Source organism: Ochlerotatus camptorhynchus, unplaced genomic scaffold (genome assembly GCF_037179485.1).
Source record: "Ochlerotatus camptorhynchus isolate MF236.1 unplaced genomic scaffold, CSIRO-AGI_Acam_v1.1 ptg000644l, whole genome shotgun sequence".
In the NCBI taxonomy this organism is placed as follows: Eukaryota; Metazoa; Arthropoda; class Insecta; order Diptera; family Culicidae; genus Ochlerotatus; species Ochlerotatus camptorhynchus.
This window is the reverse complement of record NW_027041123.1, coordinates 26,064-47,637: the sequence shown is the minus strand read 5'-3', so window position 1 is coordinate 47,637 and position 21,574 is coordinate 26,064. Positions and strand designations below refer to the sequence as shown.

The 21,574-nt window shown below is 39.4% G+C and overlaps 1 protein-coding gene across 2 annotated transcripts in view; it reads right to left on the bottom strand.

Moving 5' to 3' along the window:
- The window catches only part of GlnRS (Glutaminyl-tRNA synthetase), a 77,772-nt gene that overhangs the window by 40,196 nt on the left and 16,002 nt on the right, over positions 1 to 21,574 (bottom strand). For both annotated transcript variants that reach the window (XM_065237779.1, XM_065237778.1), the window contains exon 2: positions 18,602 to 20,145. In XM_065237779.1, coding sequence (XP_065093851.1) covers positions 18,602 to 20,132 — 1,531 coding nt within the window. In that variant the 5' untranslated portion in view covers positions 20,133 to 20,145. The remainder of the gene's footprint in view (positions 1 to 18,601; positions 20,146 to 21,574) is intronic.

The following is a 21,574-nucleotide window of genomic DNA, read 5'->3' as shown; positions in this document are numbered from 1 at the left end:
TCCAGTCGATGGTGTGTTATAATGCAATTCTTCTTTACCCAACTATTGTGTTGCTCCTCTCGTCATGACCAACTTGGTCATCTCAGAGTAGGGTGGTTGTTGCGTGCTGTACCATCATCAGCATTGTTGACGGTTACTCCCGTGTTTTTATGTTACTTCATACGCGAAGTTAGCGATTTTCAGAGTTGGTTGGAAATGCTAACATGAAACTTTAGTGTGATAATTAGCTAGAGAATGATCTTTTTAGAAGGGGGTAGGTGGATAGTTCCGTTAGAGTACGGCAGTACGAAAATTGAATAGAAGTTCCGTGTACCTTCAGTCAGTGTAAAAGCAACTGAACAACCATTCATTAGGTACTGCATCGTGACTTCATAAATGAACTCAGTGTTAATCGACTGAACCTTTTTTATAGTTCAGTGGTACTGTTTACAAGCACTTAAACGTTAAAAAAAAAATTCTAATAATTCCGAATTTTAACATGAAAATTGTCGAGGAACAGCGCGTTGGATGTTGCTCGTGGACATTTCAGAAGTGTGGTTTACATCTCACTGCAGTCTGAACAATTATCGCGAGAATCCACCCAAGAAAAAAACGACTAAGTCCACGTAAACAGTACCACTGAACTTTCATCAGATTGAGGTTAACCCCGACGGTGCAAAACCTAATTTCCGTGCAAGCGGATGAATAAAAACCTCACTTGAGTTTGTTGTCTTAACCAGTAAAGACGTGTTTTATTTACTCTGCTACTTCACGGCTAACAATCCTAACGTAAACTTAATATTATCACCCATATGCCCGTCCACGCCCGAAACCATTCCACCACATAAAATCAAATAAAAATGTTTATGTATGACAAACACGTCCAGAACGAGAATATGGGTGTATATCTTCACTGTAATCACAGGAGAGGAACTTTGGATCAGAAAGTGGCTCCACTTGTCATTTGCGAACACTAGCGCACCTAGCGGTAGAAGGCATCTATGATAGTGTGAGTGCACATAGAAAGCCCGTGTGGAACGCTATCACAACACATCGCTGCAGAAAAACGAACACTTTTTGATTCACCGATTTGTTTGCACTTCTCCTTCTGTTCTGTGCTGTAATCATCGAAAGTACTTGCATTTTACTCAGGCACTTTTGAGCAAACTGCAATCACTCTCTCATGCGCGTAATGTGCCACGACCAAATTGGCACAACGACACCCTATACGCTATCTGACTATCCGCCATTAGGGTAACCATTTTCGTGTTGGGGTGGTCCAAAAACTATATTATTTTCAAAAATGTATTTTTTCAAACATTTAAAACTTTTGACAAACAACATCCCCTTACTGGCCACAACACCTTGACAAAGTGGAACTTGCAAAACAAGCATTCTGGATTGTTCAAGGTGACGCACAATGGAAACGCCGCCCCTTGCATCTGCGGAAACCTGACAGACAGTTCTGGAGAACTCAACGAGCTACCGACTACCAAAGTTAGTTAAAACAAAATCCTCCAAAGTCCGTCAAAACACATTGAAATATCCTGATAAATGTGCACGGAACCGAAAAATTACCCAAAATTAAGTTCTTTTTGCTCATCTCCCATGTTCCGTTTAATAAGCTAATTTTTCAGTAAACTGCTTATAGTAGTTTACATTTGACTACGGCAAAAATAATTACTTAATCGTGAGTATTTTCTACCCAAAGCTAAGTTGAATTGACTCAAATTTGGGAATATCTCATATACTCACTAGTACCTTATTGAACGATTGTCATGAGAAAATCGAATCTCTCGATCCATTTTTGACAACAACAAAAAGTGAGATGTGGTCCACCAACTATGAAGTGTGCTGGCGTTAGTGGCTCTACATCTGTAGGATCATCGGAAAGAGTCATCAATGGCCTCGAATTGAGGCATCCTTCCACCTGAGTCAACAAAGTGATGAAGTCTTCGTGTGCCACTGGATTGCCACCGAGAACTCTTAATAGGTGAAACTTTGCTGACCACACCGCTGCCTCCCACAGCCCGCCGAAGTGTGGTGCACTTGGAGGATTGAAGTGCCGATATATTCCATCGTTAGCGCATTCCTTGGAAACCGTCTCACGGTGTTTTATTTTTTAGCAACGCAAATAACTCCTGAATCTGGTTTCGCGCTCCTACGAAATTGGTACCATTGTCCGAATAAACGTCTGTGCAACGCCCTCGACGCGCAAAGAATCTGCGTAAGGCTTGCATGAACCGTTGTATGTGCATGTAAAAGGCCTCGAAACGTTGACTCGAGCAGCTGGTAGCTCCCCCATTTACTGCTGAAGGTTTTGCACGAAAGCACCGCTGGCATCTTCCTCGCTAGATTTCTGCTTCCAAGTGGCCAGTATCGTTGTCGAACGGTATCTAAGAGTAATTGCATCCCAGCGTGAAGGTATTGCTGATGATAGTGACAAATTACCAGCTCCGTGAACTTGTGCCTAGCTGGAAGAACAATCGGGTGCTTTGTTTGCTGCGATTCCTCGGAATGAGCCAGTCTTCCACCGACCCGTAGGATGCCGTTTTCAACAATTTGTGGATTGAACCACCGCAACGGAGAATTACGACCCACTGATACACCAGACGACAGCTTTCGGATCTCGTCCGAGAACGATTCCGCTTGAACTGCCAGAATGATCGACCGTTCCGCGTGATGCAACTCGTTTGTTGTTAGACATCCTGATAGTTTTTCTGTTTCAGGAAAATTTTGATAAATAATCCGAAATGAACCCAGATTTCTTCGATAAAACACAAACCATCGTATTGCGTCGTCTCTCCAAATCTTTCTCAGTTGGGTTTTCTGCAGCCTTCGGCCATTCTTCCTGCGAATCCTTTGACCAGGTAGGCCCATGTAATCACAGATCGTTTTCTAGAATGTTGTTGGGCAAAATTCCACAGGATATTAGATCAGCAGGGTTCGTAGTTCCCGGAACATTCCTCCATTGTCTCCGTTCAGTCAGTACTTGAATTTTCGCAACTCTATTGGCAACGAAGGTGGTCCATGTTCCTGCTGGTGACCTGATCCAGTGGAGTACGCAAGTTGAATCTGTCCAGAAATAAGCGCTACCTTCAACGATTCTACTACTTTTCCCAGAGTTGGGCTGCCAGGAGTGCGCCACAAAGCTCCAACCGTGGTAGAGATTGAATCTTGAGCGGTGCTACCTTTGATTTCGAAGTCAAATGGTGCACCGAAACCGTACCATTTTGTTCTTGACTCCGAACATAGATTGTCACACCATAAGCGACAATCGAGGCATCCGAAAAGCAGTGGAATTCTACGGATACCGAAGCTGGAGCAATCACACACCTTGGAATCCGCACATCGTTGAGCGAAGGGAATGTGGAATGTTCGCCATTCCTTACCCACCGTTTCGGGCAGTGGGTCATCCCATTGTAGATTGTGGCCTTGTTCGTTCTTCAAGCACCAGAGCCGTTGCATGAAGATCTTTGCCGCTGTGATCGTTGCACCGAGCAGGCCAAGCGGGTCGAAAAGTCTTGCGATGAAAGCCAACACTTGTCGCTTCGTGAGGATTTGGAATGGCGTGAGTGGCGGAATGGTAAATTTGATCGTAAGTGCCGCTAATGGAAACTGCTTTCGTTCGTCGTTCGCTAGTTGTTGCAACGCACGAGTGGCCAGATACGGCGCGGACTTCGTACCAAATGTCACCGTTAGTAACTCGTACGCGACTACCTTTCCATCAGGTGCTGTCCAGAGTATGCATTAAAGCGGTTGGTCATCCAGACTCGTCCAAAACTGTCGATACATCTTTTCGACGTCTGCTACGACCATCACCTGACGAACTCGACTACGCAGAACGATTGACCTTAAGTCTTGTTGAACTATTGGTCCAGCATACAGCGCATCGTTTAGGGATATTCCTGAAGATGTTTAGCAGGATGCGTCGAATACCACCCTCACCTTGGTCGTGGTACTAGACTCTTTGATAGCGGGGTGATGTGGCACCGTTTAAATGCATGCTCTTTGCTGTCGTCCAATCTTCGCATGTGACCGAGCTCGAGGTATTCGGTCATAAAATCAAAATACTGCTTCTGTAGACTTGCCAATCTTCGCTCCACAGCTCGCAGCCGTCTTAATGCGATGTCTCGGGATTCACCCAGTTTCACCAAAACTTCGTTGTTCTTGGGGAGGGCTACTGTGTATCGCCCGTCGGATTCCCGCCTAATTGTACGCTGGAACTACTCCACACACTTACAAACAATGCAAAACAAACACATGCGGAATAAGCGACAGCTTTAAAATACGCAATACAGCCGCAAAATTCATATGTGTTGTTCAAGTTTGTTATGGGCTATATTTTATAGCCCGTGCAAGATACTGTCATACTTGTCAAATCCCATAGTGAAAAAAAATGTTGACAGTCCCGTGGTCCTTGCCCAGCTGTATCTCGCTTGTTACAAAAATTTCGAGATGATGCCGACAAAATGCGCCACCAACTTCTTCAAGTGTATTCTTATGTGGTACCGATGCGCTATTGAATTGAGCCTATTTGCGTTCAGTATTATCGATAACTTAATTATCTGACAATTATCGATAACTTAATTATCTGACAATAAACCAAGCTACAAGGAAATTGGCACATTGGCGCTCAACGTGAGGCCCGAACCCACGACCACGTATTGCGAGTTCCTCTGTGCGATGCGGTTTAACCGCTCTTCTGTCGTCTCGATACCGCTATTCTGGTCTCCTGCAGTCTTCCACGACGACAGAGAATCGCCACGGATATCGTATGGGCCGAAGCTGTAAATAAAAGGCCCTCTGATGAGGATTTATTTATTGGGTTTACCTTTAGAAGGCCTTTCGTATTGTACGTAGCTCACGGTCTTTCCTGACCAGCACATGCGTTTATTGAGCACTAATGGCGATGATACGAGCTCCTGCGTCCATTTATGATTGTGATGTATGGAGGCGTCCTCTTATTGCTCCAGGAATGGCGGTCTGATCATGAGGGAGGATGCATGCAACTATCCTGCAAATAGCATGTTAGTCCACTGTTTTGCCTAGATCATGGCCTTGAATTTACCTTGAGAGACAGATCACGCTAATTACTCCTTCTGTCAATCAGGTGTGTGGTCCTCCTTCACGGGAACTTGATCTATCGCCACGCACTTTCAGCAAGCACCGAAATTATTTCGCCAGCACTTTTGACGCCAACCACACGATAGTAGTGCTTTAACAACAATATCCGTCCCATTGTCTACTACGGGTATTTCTTCATGCTGAACGGTTGTTTATAGAAAGAGCCGATCTCTTTCTATCGATGTATTTGATAACGCCGTGAGAGAGGATGTATAACAGATGATGAGTTGGGTAATTGGTTACCATAAACGGGATACACTTGAAGAAATTGGTGGCGCATTTTGTCGGCATCATCTCGAAATTTTTGTAACACCCTTCCAAACGGGAAGTAGCTGAAGAAAGCTTGAATGCCCAGAACCAAGTCAATCTTTCTTGACCGGAAGAACTCAGGATCCGCCAGTTCGATCTCTACCGGTATGTTCCATCCATTTGCCTGAACTGTAGAAGTTGGCAGACAAGCTGATTAGTTGTTAAGTCTATGAAATTCAAATGACCACTATCTGGAGTATTATGCAGTTAGAATAAAATATAAGGTCAGCTGCAAAATTCCAATTCATATAAAAGGATTCCATTTCGCTTAGTGCAAACGGTTGAAGGCCGGCGCACAATGCATAAAATGTCACGCACATTTGATCCGGTTATAATACATTCCTGCAAAATAAAAGCTAAATCTATTGTCTAACTATCAAATTTGCATCAACGCTTCGCAAACGATTCAAATGTGCGTGAGCCTTAAGTAAGATTTGACAAATTAGCTGGATATTCAAATTATTTGGCAGCATCATTTAAGGAGAGACTCAGGAAGAGTTGGAGATAAGTGGAAATATATATATATATATATATATATATATATATATTAAATCATTGAAGAGCGAAGTCGGATTTTTAAAAAATAACTAGATACTACTAGGTATTCTCGTATGACTTTCAGTCATTGGTGAAGAATTCAGACTTCGACGTCATAATGAAAGGTACTACAGTGGAGCATATACACGTCAAATAGCGAAAAAAAATTAACGAAGTTGATTTTACCACTCAAAAATCAACGAAACTTCACATAATTGTTTGTTACACAGCAAAAACATAATTTTAATATTACAACCAAGAGGATGCACTTCAATCATGTCGAAAATCTCATGTAATTTTTATGGCCACAAAAATAAACAAATGTAGTCAGTTCATGCACTGTATTAATGATAATTTTGTCCTTTTTAGCAAGTAATATTACACCATATTTTTGACACGATTGAAGTGCTTCCAATTTTGATGTGATAGTAAAAAATGTTTTTTTGCTATGTAAGGGAAATAAAGTGAAAAGGCCTGACTCTAATGTTGTGTTTTGGGTAAAATTAACATTTAAAAGAAATAAAAGCAATAATTAATTATCTTTTCAGATATGCGACATCATTTTAAAACTGACCAAATCGTAGAATAAAAACAGTTATGAAGATTTTTGAACTACTCACCTTGCATTATTGTAGTTATGTAGCTTGTGGTATCGTACGCTCTGAGCCATTGGACTAAACAAAATGTTAAAACAATGTAATTTATTTGAGAAAAAAAAACCTTAATTTTTTTACTCAGAGTATATGTTTTGCGCTGTTAGTCTATTTCAAAGGGCCCAATGTCTTCAATATCAGAAAAGTTAGCATTTCTGATAAAGCTTTCAAATAAACATAAATTTAAAATTCTTAAAACACATTTTTTATTGCAACTTTTAACAGTTTTCTTTATTTTTTAACAAAGATTTGAAAAGGCTATCCAGTTTTTTTTTTAACTTTGCTTCAGACATCATTTTGATTAGAAGAGCTGTTTTCGTATAACTTATTATAAAATATCAAATTTGTCATTTTGAAATTTTATGACCGAATTTCAGCACAACATTATTTTATTGTCCCTAGTAAAGTTTTATGCGAAGTTTCATGTAATTTAGAGAGGGTAACGTAGAAACGATTCGTCTATTGGCGCAGATTCGCTCAGTTTGTAATATTCTAGAAATTATTACTTACAATTTAATTTAAATGTTGCAGTGAATGGACGTGTTAAACCCATTATGATGTTATCGGTTGACGGAGGCCCCGATGAAAATCCCCGATATAAAAAAGTGATCGCTCACGCGATTGACCACTTCAAAAACTACGATCTCGATGGACTGTTCATTTTTACCAGGCGCCAGGTAGGAGCCCCTTCAATAGGGTCGAGCGCAGAATGGCCCCATTAAGTCGTGAGCTTTCGGGAGTCGATCTGCCTCACGACAAATTTGGAAGCCACCTTGACAATCAATGCCGGACAATAGATAGCGATTTGGAAAGGAAAATTTTTAAGTTTTTTTTTTATTTCTTACTTTATTCTTGAGTTTTCTTCTTGTTATATTTTGGTATAGGGGAATTTACGTATTCTCGTCAATCTAAGCAGCGTCCGCACTTCTATTAGCATTTTGTCAGCGTTACGCACATATATCACGTGTCTGTTTGTTAACATTCATCTGCTGCTTGCTTCTCTATCCATTCCAATCGACAGAATTTTTCAAACCGGTTTGAAAGCGATTTTACAACGCTCCAAACTTCTCAGGTGAGTGTGACTATTGTCGGCAGCCTCTTTTTCTTCGGCAACCTTCCCATTAGAACTGCGTGTTAACCAGCTGTTCTATTATCGGCAACTCGAAATCAGCCCCATTTTGTAGTGCGTATACTTCATTTGAAGAAAAATCTGGCATAATAGGATTGCTCGGTCGTACAAATATAATCAGATTGAAGCTGAAAGACTAAAGAATCGTTTGAATACATTCAGGGAAGTGTGTTGATAGGAAAACGTAGTGAAATTATCGTTTAAATTTTGGTTGCCGAAAACAGTCAATGGGTGCCGAAGCCAACATTTACCCTATATACGCAATAAAATTTGAATTTGTTGTTTTTCAGAAGAATTCTTTTTTTTTTCGTTCTGTCTACGTAGTTTATGGACAGCCCCTTCGTAGACAAATGCCCCTTCGTGTGGCAGGACCGAGACGAGTGCTCAGCAGCTCTACCAGCAACAAATCTTTATAATCGGCTGGTTCGATGATTTGGTCTAACGTCTGAATCACACGGTTGAAACCATCCCCCAATTTATGGAGATCCTTGATAGATTCCTTACTAAGCGAAGGCAGCTTGATGAGCGCTTGAACTTGCTTCTTCTTCAAAAGTTTGTTGTTGTTGTAACCAACGTGTCCCAAGCAACTTGGTAATTTTTTTTCGTGATCCTTAGCGGATCAATCAGTGCCTTAGCCTCGCCTGCTAAGCACCCTTTAAGGTAATGAAGGTTTTCTACATCAGGTTGATCGGGGTTTTCGTGAATCAGAGATGTGTAGAGGTCTCTAAAACTCAACCAATCGTCGATACTACCATCAAAAGATTGCAACTGGATTTGAGGTAGACGAACATGATCCATTACGCCATGTAGAGTGGCATCTGCAGTCCGCACTGTTTGGTTTGATGAAGACCCTTCCTGCAATCCGTCAACCTTTTCAACTAGAAACGATTTCGCATCGTAGTAACAATTTTCAATCTCCAACTGCTCTCTTTGAATAACATCTTGGTCTGCATATTCCTCATGCGCTTGGATATCCCAGATTGTTTCGCTGATTTGTACCCACAGTATATCTAACCGCTCAATACGAGCACTAATTGGATTGGCAGAGGTTTCCTCCTTGAAGTTCTTAACATACTGACAAATATTGGTTAATTATCATTAATTAATTAATTATCAAATTTAAGCCCTTTGAGTTTGGATGTTAAAACCTTCAGGGATTCGGCATTCCTGGTTACGGGTTTTGTTGCCATAATTGCTGTCGTCACAGTACAGGAACTCGACCGAATGTCAGTTGATGAACAGGTTACACCACTGGCAGTTCAGAAAAGCGAGAGAAAACGTAGATGTAGTATCCAAATTTGTCTACTTCGGCTGGGCATATACCGTTCACCTCACCTGTGTGAAGAGACAGTGGCACCTCCGAAACCAAACAGCAAATCGACACACCTCCAACGTTCGATCAGTAACCTCAGATTCAGATTCAACCAGTGAAATGCGGGGGGGGGGGGGGGGGGAGGAGCGAATGTAGTATACAATATTGAAACTTCGGCTAGACATATACTGCTCAGCTCACATATCAAACAGTAGCATGTAGCAGCAGCCGAGCTCAAAATGCATCAAAATCGTCCCTTAAGTTTGTATGCAGCGAGTAGTACAGTACGAAACGTCTCGAAAGTTCAAATCCAGTACAGCGGAGAAAGAATGACCAATGTAGTTTCACAAATAAGCCTGCTCCGGTAGGACATATACTGCCTCACCTGGAGCACTAAAGATGGTGCTGACGAATTAGCTTCAGTCCGAAGACCACAGTGAAACCTCAGGGATTGCGTCCATAAATGAGTTGACTCGAAACAGTCCAATGTGCATCGAAAGGATAATAATTTATTGGTGTGGTATCCAAAATCCAGCTTCGGCTGGGCATATACTGATCAGGCTTGCAATTGCCCATTACAGCTATAATGCTATTTTTCGTAATTATGAAACAATGAGATAATAAAATGATAATTTTTATTTGTAAGATGCAAGAAGAGGTGGTAAAGTTTGTGTATGACATATAAAATTTATCAATTTTGCTTTCAGAAGGTCACAACGAGCGATTTTATGATCGCTGATTGCTCGCTCATCGCGTTGCTCATCGTTACAGCTAATCGCTAGTAATATTAATTACAGGATAATATGGTTATTTCTCATTTACTTTTTCAAAGGGAACCACCAGCTCCTGCAAACAATGCATCCGATCGTCGATCCGGCGCAACCGACAGCTCGCACACGCACCAGCAGTTAGAGGAAAATTTCCCCTATCTGATGATAGTGCCAGCACGCGCGGGCGAGCCACCAGTTACGCCAAATCGACGACCAAACGCACCGTCTACAAAAGCCGATACGCTCCCTTGTAAAAGTTATCGAGATTTCTACTAATTAATGAATTATTGACAATTACCTCTCATGGTTCTTGGCTCCACTATGATTTTAACTTACCACTTTTTGATTATTTATCAAATACCTCTCCGAGTATATAACGCCCTGATGCCTTGTTGGTTTCTGGGCTCATTTGGATTGGTCCTGAATTTATTTGATATTCTGTTCGAAGTTATTCTTTGAGTTCCAGCTTGTACGTGTCTCACGTCATATGATTCGCCATTCATAAAGATAATGGGTTAAAAGGGAGTAAAACATACATAAAGGTAGATTAGTATTAGTTGTACTTGATCCAAACAATAGAAAGATCATTTTAGTGTTAGTAGTTATGTTAGTTTTGATCCGTATTCAGCCCTACCGGCCCCTCCAGCAATATTTGCAGCAATTGTGATAAGATTATGCGACACTGCTACTACTACTTGTTAATGATTATGCGACACTGCTACTACTACTTGTTAATTTTCGCAACGCACTGTCTTTCAATAAATCACTCAATCAATTTGATGTTTGAAAATTTGCTCAAAAGGGTTTTGTTGACACATCATACCTTACCGAAAACTAAAGCACAACAATCCTAATTCTTATTTCAAACCAATCAACATATTTAACACATCTTTCCTAAAACTTCACTTGTTCGTAAGCGCCTGGTTGAAGATATGATTTTCGCTATTGACATTGTCTGTAATTAACAAATACACTAAATAGGAAGATTTATTATACAAGGTCATAGGCTAGTCGTCTCCCTATACGGACCCCCCGCGTCCTATATCTTATGTTAATTAACTTTCTGAATTCTCTAATTGAACTTTATTTAATAAATAACTGAAATCTCTAATCTACCTACACAATCATAACCCATGCTTTTAAACTAAAATTTAACGTGTTTCAAGTACTTCTGGCTTTGACATATATTAATTATATCTTTGTTCCGGAGACGAGCCAGCCAACGGCTGAAAGTCTCCTTAATAAAGATATAAAAAAAAAAAAAAAAAATCTTTGTTCGTCCCAGGTGACACCTTCATGTGACTAAAATGCTTCACTTTGAAGTTAGTTTCCAAGCTAATTTTAAATTGTATATTGTATAGGGTAAATGTTCCAATTACGCTCTCACGCTTCCACTATGTGGCACCACAAAAATACATATGGGTATGTCACAATAGAAGCACACCACAGTGGAAATCCCGAGCCATAGTTAAAACACTTATCCCAAATCAAAATGAAGCACATATAAGATTAGTTACAATACCATGTACCAAAATGATGTTTAACATTGTTTCCTGAATAATACTTCAATGAAATCAACAATGAAAGCTTGTCACGCAAATAGAAGGAGCACCGTTGGGCACTTTCTGAAATATTTCAATAGTATAATTCCCTTGCAAACCCAAATAAATCTATCTGCGTAAAAATAAATAAAATAAGAATGATTTGCGGCAAAACCCGCCAGTATCACACTCAACGTCAGTGCCTATACGTAAGCGTACTACGACGCGGCTCTCAAGGAGTAGCAAGTGTGATACTATCACTGCTAGACTAGATCTTTGGTTCTCTCATGCAGTGGTTTATCAGAGAGGGGAAGCTTAGTAATCCCCGTTGCCTGCCCATGGCGCCATTCGGCCATAAACCTACCGTCTCCAACACCCCACTAAAAAGCATGAAATTAAGCCCGCCCACCAGCATCAAGGTGCAAAAACTAGCCAAGGGGAGGGATGTTCGGCGGCGCCGACTGGGATTGAACGCAGGCCTGCTGGGGTGAGAGGTAATCACGCTTACCACTACACCACCGGCGCCGTTAATAAATCCAAGGTTACATGGCTACCAAGTGACAGTGAAAGTGAAAATCAAAAAAAAAAAGTATTTTAAAACGGTTCGGAACGTGCCCAAAAACAAAGTGTTTAGTGAATCGCTCGTTGCCAATTCTTTCGATTAGAAGCAATGTTGGGTGTAGTTCCATACAGAAACAGTCCGCCAGTGGAAGTGCAAAAATTGTGCTGGTGGTGCGCAGAGTAGAATATCCCTATTTAATACTGGCATCATCGCGATCTTGTTTTGCAACATTATAATGCGTGGCTATTAGTAGTGAATGTGCCAAGGAACATTGTAAAACGTAGTGTGTGAAAACTAAAAAAAATGGGAAAAAACCAGCTCTAAGTCATTAACATTTTTTTGCGTCCTTGACTTGAAAATGTAAACACACACCCCCTTATTCTGCGAGTCACGTGACTCTCTCTCACCGGTGAGGTGACAATTGTCACCTCGTGTGAGGTGACTCTCCATGCAAATCAAATGGAGAGTCACCTCACACGAGGTGACTATTGTCACCTCACCGGTGAGAGAGAGTCACGTGACTCGCAGAATAAGGGGGACAATCTCAAAAGTTACCCATAATGCGGACCCGCAGATCCGCATAATTAACAACCAAGAACTGCATAGCGAGCAGCTTGGACAACACGAACAAATATTGTACATTATTTTGGACATCGTAGTGATGCAGTTCCTAATCACGCTGTACCAGTTGCAGAAACGGCGTGAAAGAAGACTCGCGTTGAAACTAGCCAAGAGTATTGAAAACGTGGCTGAAGTATAAAAAGAAAAAGTTACATTCAAAAACATAGAACAAACATTGTGCAGACATTTAAGAACAAACGTTGAATATGTACTAGTGTTCAAAAGAAGTGACAAAAATTAGTGCTCACACATCGATGCCGGTGCTGGACAGATTTCATCCCATCGACAAATAAATCCACTGCTATGTCGAACTGACGTTGAGGAGTGCGCCTCCGCTGTTGCGCAACATCTACAAGAATGGGTGTCGAGGAGTGCGCCTCCGTCCCATCGAAACGAGCGTAGAGGAGAGCGCCTCCGCCGTAATCTGAAAGCAGTCAGGGTGAGTCGTAATTTTAATGTGTAATTATAATGTGTTATAAATTAACTAAATCAATTTTCTTATGCCCGAATTTGAGTCCTTTCAAAAATTAAAGGCTCTGCACTCCAATATTAAAAAATCAGTTAATAACATTATTACAAACAAGACATTAAGGGCCAAAAGCAGCGAGTGTAAGTTGCTTTGTCAAGATATTGAAAATTATTTAGAATATAATTATAAACAATTAGGAGAGCAACAATTTACAGAAATTTGTAAAATACCAGGCAGTGGAAATTTGAAATCCAAGAAATTATAAAGCAAAAACTTGAAGAAAATAAAAATCGACTCGCCAAAAATTGTACATTGAACATCGAAATTGTTGCATATATTTTTATTATTTTAAATAACAAATTAAGAAAAAGAGTTAATACAAAAATTGAAAACATGGCAAAGGTAGACATCAAACTATGCACCTCACTCATACAATTGTATGATGGTGCCCCAGAATCTTTAGATTCATTTGTTGACGCAGTCGGTCTTTTTAAAGACATCGTCGACCAAACATTCGCTGCATCTACACCAGAACAAAAAGCAGCGGCAGCATTAACTGTTGCGCGCTTTGTGCGAACTCGCGTCACTGGTAGAGCGAGACAAGTGATTGCTGCCAACCAAACAATTGACCAGATGCTAGATGCAATTAAAGCAAACTGCATCTCGAAAGTAACAGCAGAAAACCTCATAGCTAAACTTTCTGCAATCAAAAAAAAAGACGACGTAACTGATTTTTGTGATCAAGTAGACAGAATTACTGCTCAGTTAAAATCTGTTTATTTAAGTGACAACATACCTGAAGTCACAGCACACAAAATGGCCACAAAGCATGGCGTAGATGCCCTAATCAAGGGCACTAAAAACAATGAAACGCGGATTGTTCTAAAAGCAGGTAGTTTTACCCACATTAACGAAGCAATTCAGAAATTGCAAGAAAATGTGCAATCAAGCCAAAGCAGCGGAGAGTCTGTCCAAAACGTTACTCGAATATTGTGGACATCGAGAAATGGAAATCGAGGTCGCAGAAATTTCCAGTCACAACTTAACTATAATTTCCAGCAAAGTAGGGGAAATTTGCAAAATTATCGTGGAAATTTTAATACAAGCAGAGGTTATCAACGATATCCTCATCAGAGGGGAAATTTTTCACAACGTGGGCGATTTAATCACAACCATGGGATGTATATCGCTCAAGGGTCACTACCCAATGAGGAAAATAATCAAACGGTTCAAAATTATCCATTACCGCACCATCCGCAAGCTCAACTTGTTCCACAGGTTCAACAATCTTATCCATTACCCTCACAGCCGCACCCTTTAGGGGTACCGTTCGGTAAATATTTATGATGAAACTCTATCACAGAACATCCATATTGTAGATCAAAGTTTCCCAATACCTACAGATGGAATTCTTGGTAGAGATTTTTTTTTAACAAATTGGAGATGCAACATTGACTACGATACTTGGATATTGTCAATAAAAGCAGACAGAAAAACTTTAGAAATACCTATAACAAATAATCTTAAAGGAAAATATTTAATTCCACCTCGATGTGAGGTTATTAGAAGATTAAATTTAGAAAATTTAGAAGATAGTGTAACCGTTGCGGAGGAGATACAACATGGAGTATTTTACGCCAATAGTATAATTAATAAAAATTATCCATATGTTAAAATTATGAACACTTTAGACGTAACAGTGGAAATTCCAAACAGTTTTGTACCTAAGATAGTACCGCTTTCAGACTATAATATACTTAATTTGAACAAAGACATTAGCAACAATCAAAGGAACCAAAAATTATTGAATGAATTGGAACTAAACGGAATCGACCCAAAAATTAAAGGCAAGCTGGAAAAACTTTGAGAAGAGTTTAATGATGTTTTTTCATTGACTGATGAAGTGCTAACGGAAAATAACTTTTACAAACAATCAAGTCATTTGAATGATTTGAGTCCTACGTATATCAAAAATTACAGAATTCCTGAGGCGCAAAAGTACGAAATAGATAAACAAATTAAACAAATGTTGGAAGATGGAATAATTCAGGATTCTGTTTCTTCATATAATAATCCGATTCTTTTGGTGCCCAAAAAAATACTACCGGTGATAAAACTTGGCGTCTGGTAGTGGATTTTCGGCAATTAAATAAAAAAGTATGTGCAGATAAATTTCCTTTACCCAGGATTGATGAAATTCTAGATCAATTAGGGAGAGCGAAATATTTTTCAACGCTCGATCTTAAGTATGGATTTCTTCAAATCCCACTCACTGAAGAAAACAAGAAGTGTACAGCGTTTTGTTCATAATCTAGATAAATCATTAGATTTAATATTTTTTTAATAAAAACTATGCTAAAGGAATTGCCTTTGGGCTGAAAATTCCAACTATTAATAATAGCAATGTTCAAACGGATATAATTAAAAAGATTTTTATGGAAATTGAAAAGGGGGCCGGAAATAAAACCAATTAATAAAAACAATACATGCATGCTAGCTATCGCTATGAATGATCTAATATTTAAATACATACAACATTTAAACAAATTGGCAACGATATTCTTAGGAGTACGACCGTATTACTTTTCAAAAAACCGAGAATCTTGACTCGACAAGATCAGGTATATAATATTTTAAAACTATATCATAATTCGCCCACTGGAGGACATTTAGGTATTAACCGGTTATACCGTAAAGTGAAATCCATGTATACGTGGCAGAATATGAAACAATCCATTTCAAATTATGTTAAGGGGTTACCCCTACCTGCAAACTTTCAAAAAATCGATTTTGTCCTAATCGAAAGTATATTAAGTCAAGAATATTTCCTCAAAAGATCAAGTTGATCCGATGCAAATTGTGAAAGTTATGCGACGTACAAAAATATTCACTTATAGTGGACTAAACCCAACTTGAAACTTTAAACGCGATTATCTCGGAATCATATTTTCAAAACCGGTACATTCGATTCGTCCGATTCATTTTGATTTCTGTTCAGTACTATTTTGTGCAGTCCACAATCGTTCGGATTTCGTCTATCATTTAATTTCGATTTTTTACAGCCGATCAAAGACAAATTTTAAGGATCAAAAATCGGCACTTCAACTTTGCAAGGCCGCCATTTTGTTAAAAAAATTAAAAAAAAAAAACCGAACGATCAAGGGCTAGTCTAATAGCGAATTCGTTTATTATCGGGGTTAACACCAGTTCCAACCCAGTGCGAAACCGACATTTTTGTCAGTGTGAACCTCAACCTGAGCTAGGTTTTAAAAACAAACGAGCAAACTGACGTTTGTCAGAAAACGAGCAGACCCAATCTTGATACCCGATCCAGGTTGGAACTGAATAATAAACGAATTCGCTATAACACATGCTTAACGATTTGGCATGGCTTTTTCAGATGATTACATCACAAACCGCAGTTGGCACCGCAAAAAGCGTTTTTTAGAACATCGTCCACGGGGAGCAGCCGTGCGGGGCACCAGGACCTCGTTTTTACAGCATCGACTGATAAATGTACCATTTAATGTGTGTTCAATAAACGGCAGAAAACCGATTTTCAATATGTTGCGTCGTTTTCGAGAAAAAAAAATCCAAACTTTCGCTTTTTTTCGGTCTTGCAGGTAGGCGTAAACCCTTAAATCATGTGTAGAATGTAAGTAAAATAAACATTTTCCTTCAATCAAAACTAAAGCAGTAATTACGTCAACACCAGTTAAACCATTCGACGTTGTGTCAATAGACACAGTCGGACCATTTTCACTTGCCGAAAATGGAAATCGTTACGCTGTAACTATGCAGTGTGACTTCACAAAATTCGTTATAATTGTTCCAATAACAGACAAATCATCATCTACAATAGCTAAAGCAGTTGTTCAGCATTGTATTCTTAATTTTGATCCTATGTAATGAAAAGTATTAAAACTGATCAAGAAACGGAGTATAAAGGAGTATTTGACGAAGTATGTAAACTCATCAGCATTAACCATGTATGTGCAACTGCTTACCACCCTCAAACTATAGGAGCATTAGAGAGAAACCATAGGTGTTTAAACGAATACCTACGGATTTTCTGTAATGAATCCAAATCAGATTGGGACGAATGGGTACCACAATACTGTTTTTCATATAATACCACCCCTAGTGCAGATCATAACTATACGCCATTTGAATTAGTCTTTGGAAGAAGATGTAACAATATACAATTTTTGGCTAATGAGAAGAAAACTCCGCTTTATAACCATGATTCATATATTAATGAGTTGAGATACAGGCTGCAAATTACACACTCAAAAGTTTTGCAGGAAATAGTCAAAAGTAAAACACAAAGAACAACAACAATAAACAAAAACATTATAAATACACCCATAAAAATAGGAGATTTAGTATACCTAAAATCAGAAAATAACTACAAATTAGATCAAGTCCATACAGGCCCATACAAAATCATAAATCTAACCGATTCAAACGCAACCATACGAAATGACAAGAAAATAATAGAAGTTCACAAGTCTAGATAACATAAAAACAGCAAATAGACAGAGTAAACTTTAACTCTCCTGAGGGGGATGGAAAGAATATATAGATAACATACATTAGATAATTCAATAAAGATTAAATTTTATACAGAATATGTAACTTGTCCAAAAGAAGAGATATAATAATGTAATAAATGTAACTATGTGAGAGATACTTGAAAACATTCGAAAGCAATTTATTTTCCGTAGGGGGATGGTGTGACATGTGTATCGCACATGTTAACATATCCCAAAATTCTCAAGGACCACACTTATCCACACCCTGTAGATTTCCAACGCCATCGACCTGCGTTATGCAACGAATGCAAATGAGTTCATAAAGCAGTTCGATGACTTAAAGCCTGACCCGACAATAAACGTGTTAGGGTCATATTTCACCCGACGACGCGCAAACAGCGTGTCGTTGTCAAGCGCATTTGGTTTGGCGCAATTAGCCTTCTCCAGAATTCTCTCTCCCTGTCCTCTCTATTTTCCTGTATCGATCGCTGATTGGTGATCCGATACATAATAATACATAAGTGCTTTCAAGTGTCTCCAAGCTAAGCTATGTAAGAAGGATTAAGTAAATTCTGAATAAATTCATTCTTAGTTCGATCCTCACGCGAGCATGTTCAATCAGTGGCAAAATATCACAGTCAAATAAATCCAAGGTTACACTGGGTAGTATATATCTAGACCAACAATTGAAATAGGCGGAACAATCAATCGTAAACAATGGCTTTAAACGCAAATTCCTCGAGAATCAAAGCACATCCAAGCAATCTAACACCATCATTTGATTTTCCATTATCGAATGGCATTGTTAGTTTGTGTGGGAGTGTTTTGATTCTCGAGAATTGTGTTTAAAGCCTTAGTTTACGTTTAGTTGATTCGCCTATTTCAATTGTTGGTCTAGATATGTACCCATCCATAATATCAAACGTTACACAATCCAAACGGTTATTAATGTTTTTTTTTCAAACCATACAGATATAAAAAAGGCCGCAATAATTCGGCAGAGCTGCCGAGTGGACTTGGGCTTACCTCATTTCCCTCTATAGTTAGTTTATCTTACCTTCGGTGATCAACTTGGCAATCTTCCGTTTGGAAACCACAGTGTAATTCACGTTCAGACGGCCGTACTCCCATTGGACCGGGCAATAAATGTCCAATGCATTGCAGAGCCAATAGTAAGAAGATCGTCGCGACTGAAATTCCTTAGTACATAACGAATGTGTGATGTCTTCGATACTGTCACAAAGACAATGCGTATAGTCATAAGTCGGATAAATACACCAATCGCTTCCGGTTCTATGATGGGGAATGAACTTGATTCGGTAGGCTACGGGGTCCATTTTTCCCTCTTCTAATGTTAACTTCATACGTAGTGTTGCAGCGCCCTCGTTGATTTTGCCAATCTTCATGTCTTCAAACAGCTGCACATTTTCCTCAATAGGACGGTTACGCCATTTGGACGGTTCTGGATTAAAACCTTTCATCTCATCTGCCGTTTGGTGACAAACATATGCTAATCCCTTTTTAATTAACAGCACTGCCCACTCATACAATTGTTGGAAGTAATCTGAGGAATGTGTTATTTGGTAAGGCTTATAACCAAGCCATTCAACCATATCCTTAATGCCAATGAAAAACTTTTCTTCCTCTTTCTCTGGATTTGTGTCGTCGTAACGCAAGAAACAAATGCCATTTTTTGTATTGGCATACCCAAAGTTAATATTGATGGCTTTAGCATGACCGATGTGCAGTATACCATTAGGTTCGGGAGGAAACCGGGTTCGAACAAATCCACCCGTACGTTTCAAATGCTCTATCAGCAAAGTGTTGGTTTTGTTAGTAACTACATAACCATCAGTTTTATGGTTATCACCTGGAGCGTGAAAATGTACTGACTTCATTAGCTCTGAAATTGATTTCGCACCATCTGACGCGGATTCGGAATGCAAATCGTATAGTGTATTGTTATTGATCTGATGAACCACCTTCTCTCCTTTCGATTTTTTCTCAGATTTTGATGATGGTGCAAAATCCGCATCAGTTTTCGGACCAAGTAAGTCGAAAATTTGCACATCTACTTCATTTTTCATAGTTTTTCCATCTGCCCATCTTAGTTGACCACGTATTTCAGAAAGCAATTTACCAAAATTAAAACGATACCTTTGAGCTATGATTGCTCCCTTGTTTCGAGTAATCACAGCATCAACGACTTGGTCAATCTCTTCCGGCGTAACCATAACACCAACGCCACAAGCTTTCTCGAAATCCTCGACGTTGATAGATTTGGTTGTTCCATTAGCCAATAAAAACTCCAACGCGGCATCAACGCGTATTCCAGAATCCAATTTTCGTTGCAGAATATTCTTCATTAAAAATTCGAGATGATGCATAGTTTGATGCTTGATCTTGGTGCACGTTTGGTAAATTAGCAAACCTTCGCCTTCGTAAAAATCATGATCGGTAGGTACAAATGAAAGAGCTGTCATAATCGTTTTACTTAAGGCTGCATTCTTCTCAGTTTCTTTCGCCTTTTGGTCACTAAGTCCCAATGATTTTAGTTTTGTGATGCGTTCCTCTGAACTTGCAGCCATCGTTTTACGTAATCTACAAAAAACAGAAAGGTTGTTTAGTTTTAACGATTTTGTCTTGAGACCATATAGTGATTTCACGATTTTGAACCCCCCCTTTCGAAAACCTTTTTACTCTTCTTACAAAGAAGTGTATATATATCGCTTGGAAAACCGACTTTCGATCCAAGGCCCGACTCAGTCCGACGAGATCACAAAATGTGTATGCGTTTTTTTATAGTAAGGATAAAAATGATTTGTTATGTTCGTGTGTGTGTATTCAATCTAACCCCCACTGGCCGGCAGTGGTATTATGGCAGAAATTTGCTTACAACAATCCTTGATGTAATAATTTGAAGCAAGTTTAGTCCGTGAGTTAGAAACGATAGCTCTACTGCAGTATCAGCAACCCATTTCAGAATGCCTGGTAATTCACGTCCAATCCGAGGTTACTTTCACATACAATAAGCCCCGCATGTAAACACTACCGTTATCATATGAATAATGGTACTGCAAACACACTTCCAGATTTCGAAATGTGATGTTTCGAAATCTGGCGCGTATTTAGTAATATATGGAAATATGCATTTATGATTTATGATTGATTGAGAACCGGTTTGTTCACTCGCGGTAATCAAAAAAATCTTCCGCGTTGTTTTTACAACCCAACACAACATTTTGAATCACATTCGAAGTTTTTCATTTGCCAGGATAAAAATGATTTGTTATGATGTTAATCTCTACGTGTGCCCCACAGTGTGGGATACATAACCTCTAAAAAACGGGTCCCTACTCTCTCCTTCTAATGACATCTGTATCAAAACCGAATACTTCATCATTTATCAATGGTGATGCAGTAATACGACATGCACTCTAAGGACAAGAGATATACTACAATTGATCAAATTACTAATGGCAGTGATTGTATGTCATTCGACAGCCATTACTCGTATTCATCCAACGTGTGCTTTTTCTGCTCTGCTTAACTTGGTGAAATATTGTAGCGAAAATGAGTGTAGTTCGTAAAAACACACTTGTTGTTGACTTCAGTGTCCTTCCAGTTCGTCCCAATGCGGGAAAAGTGCAAAAAATCTTCGAAACAATATTAAGCTTCAATATTCGGACGTTAGATGCATTCAGTTTCATAACGTCCGAAATTTTGTTTTTATTTAGAATGATAGACAATGAAGTTGCCTTGCGCTATGAAAAGGCGCACAACCATAAACACGCATTTCTCTGTGCGAAGAGTGAGTTCAAAATCCCGGTATATGTGGATTGTGAAGCAGTGACCGTTCGAGTGCATGACCTTCCTCTGGCATGGCCACAAGCCACTGTTATGAATCACATGGCAAAGTACGGGACAGTGATTTCCAGTCGACATGAGAAATGGAAGCACTACTTCCCAGGATTCCTGAGCGGTGTTCGAGTTCTGCGAATGCGACTCGAAAGCGTCATTCCATCATACA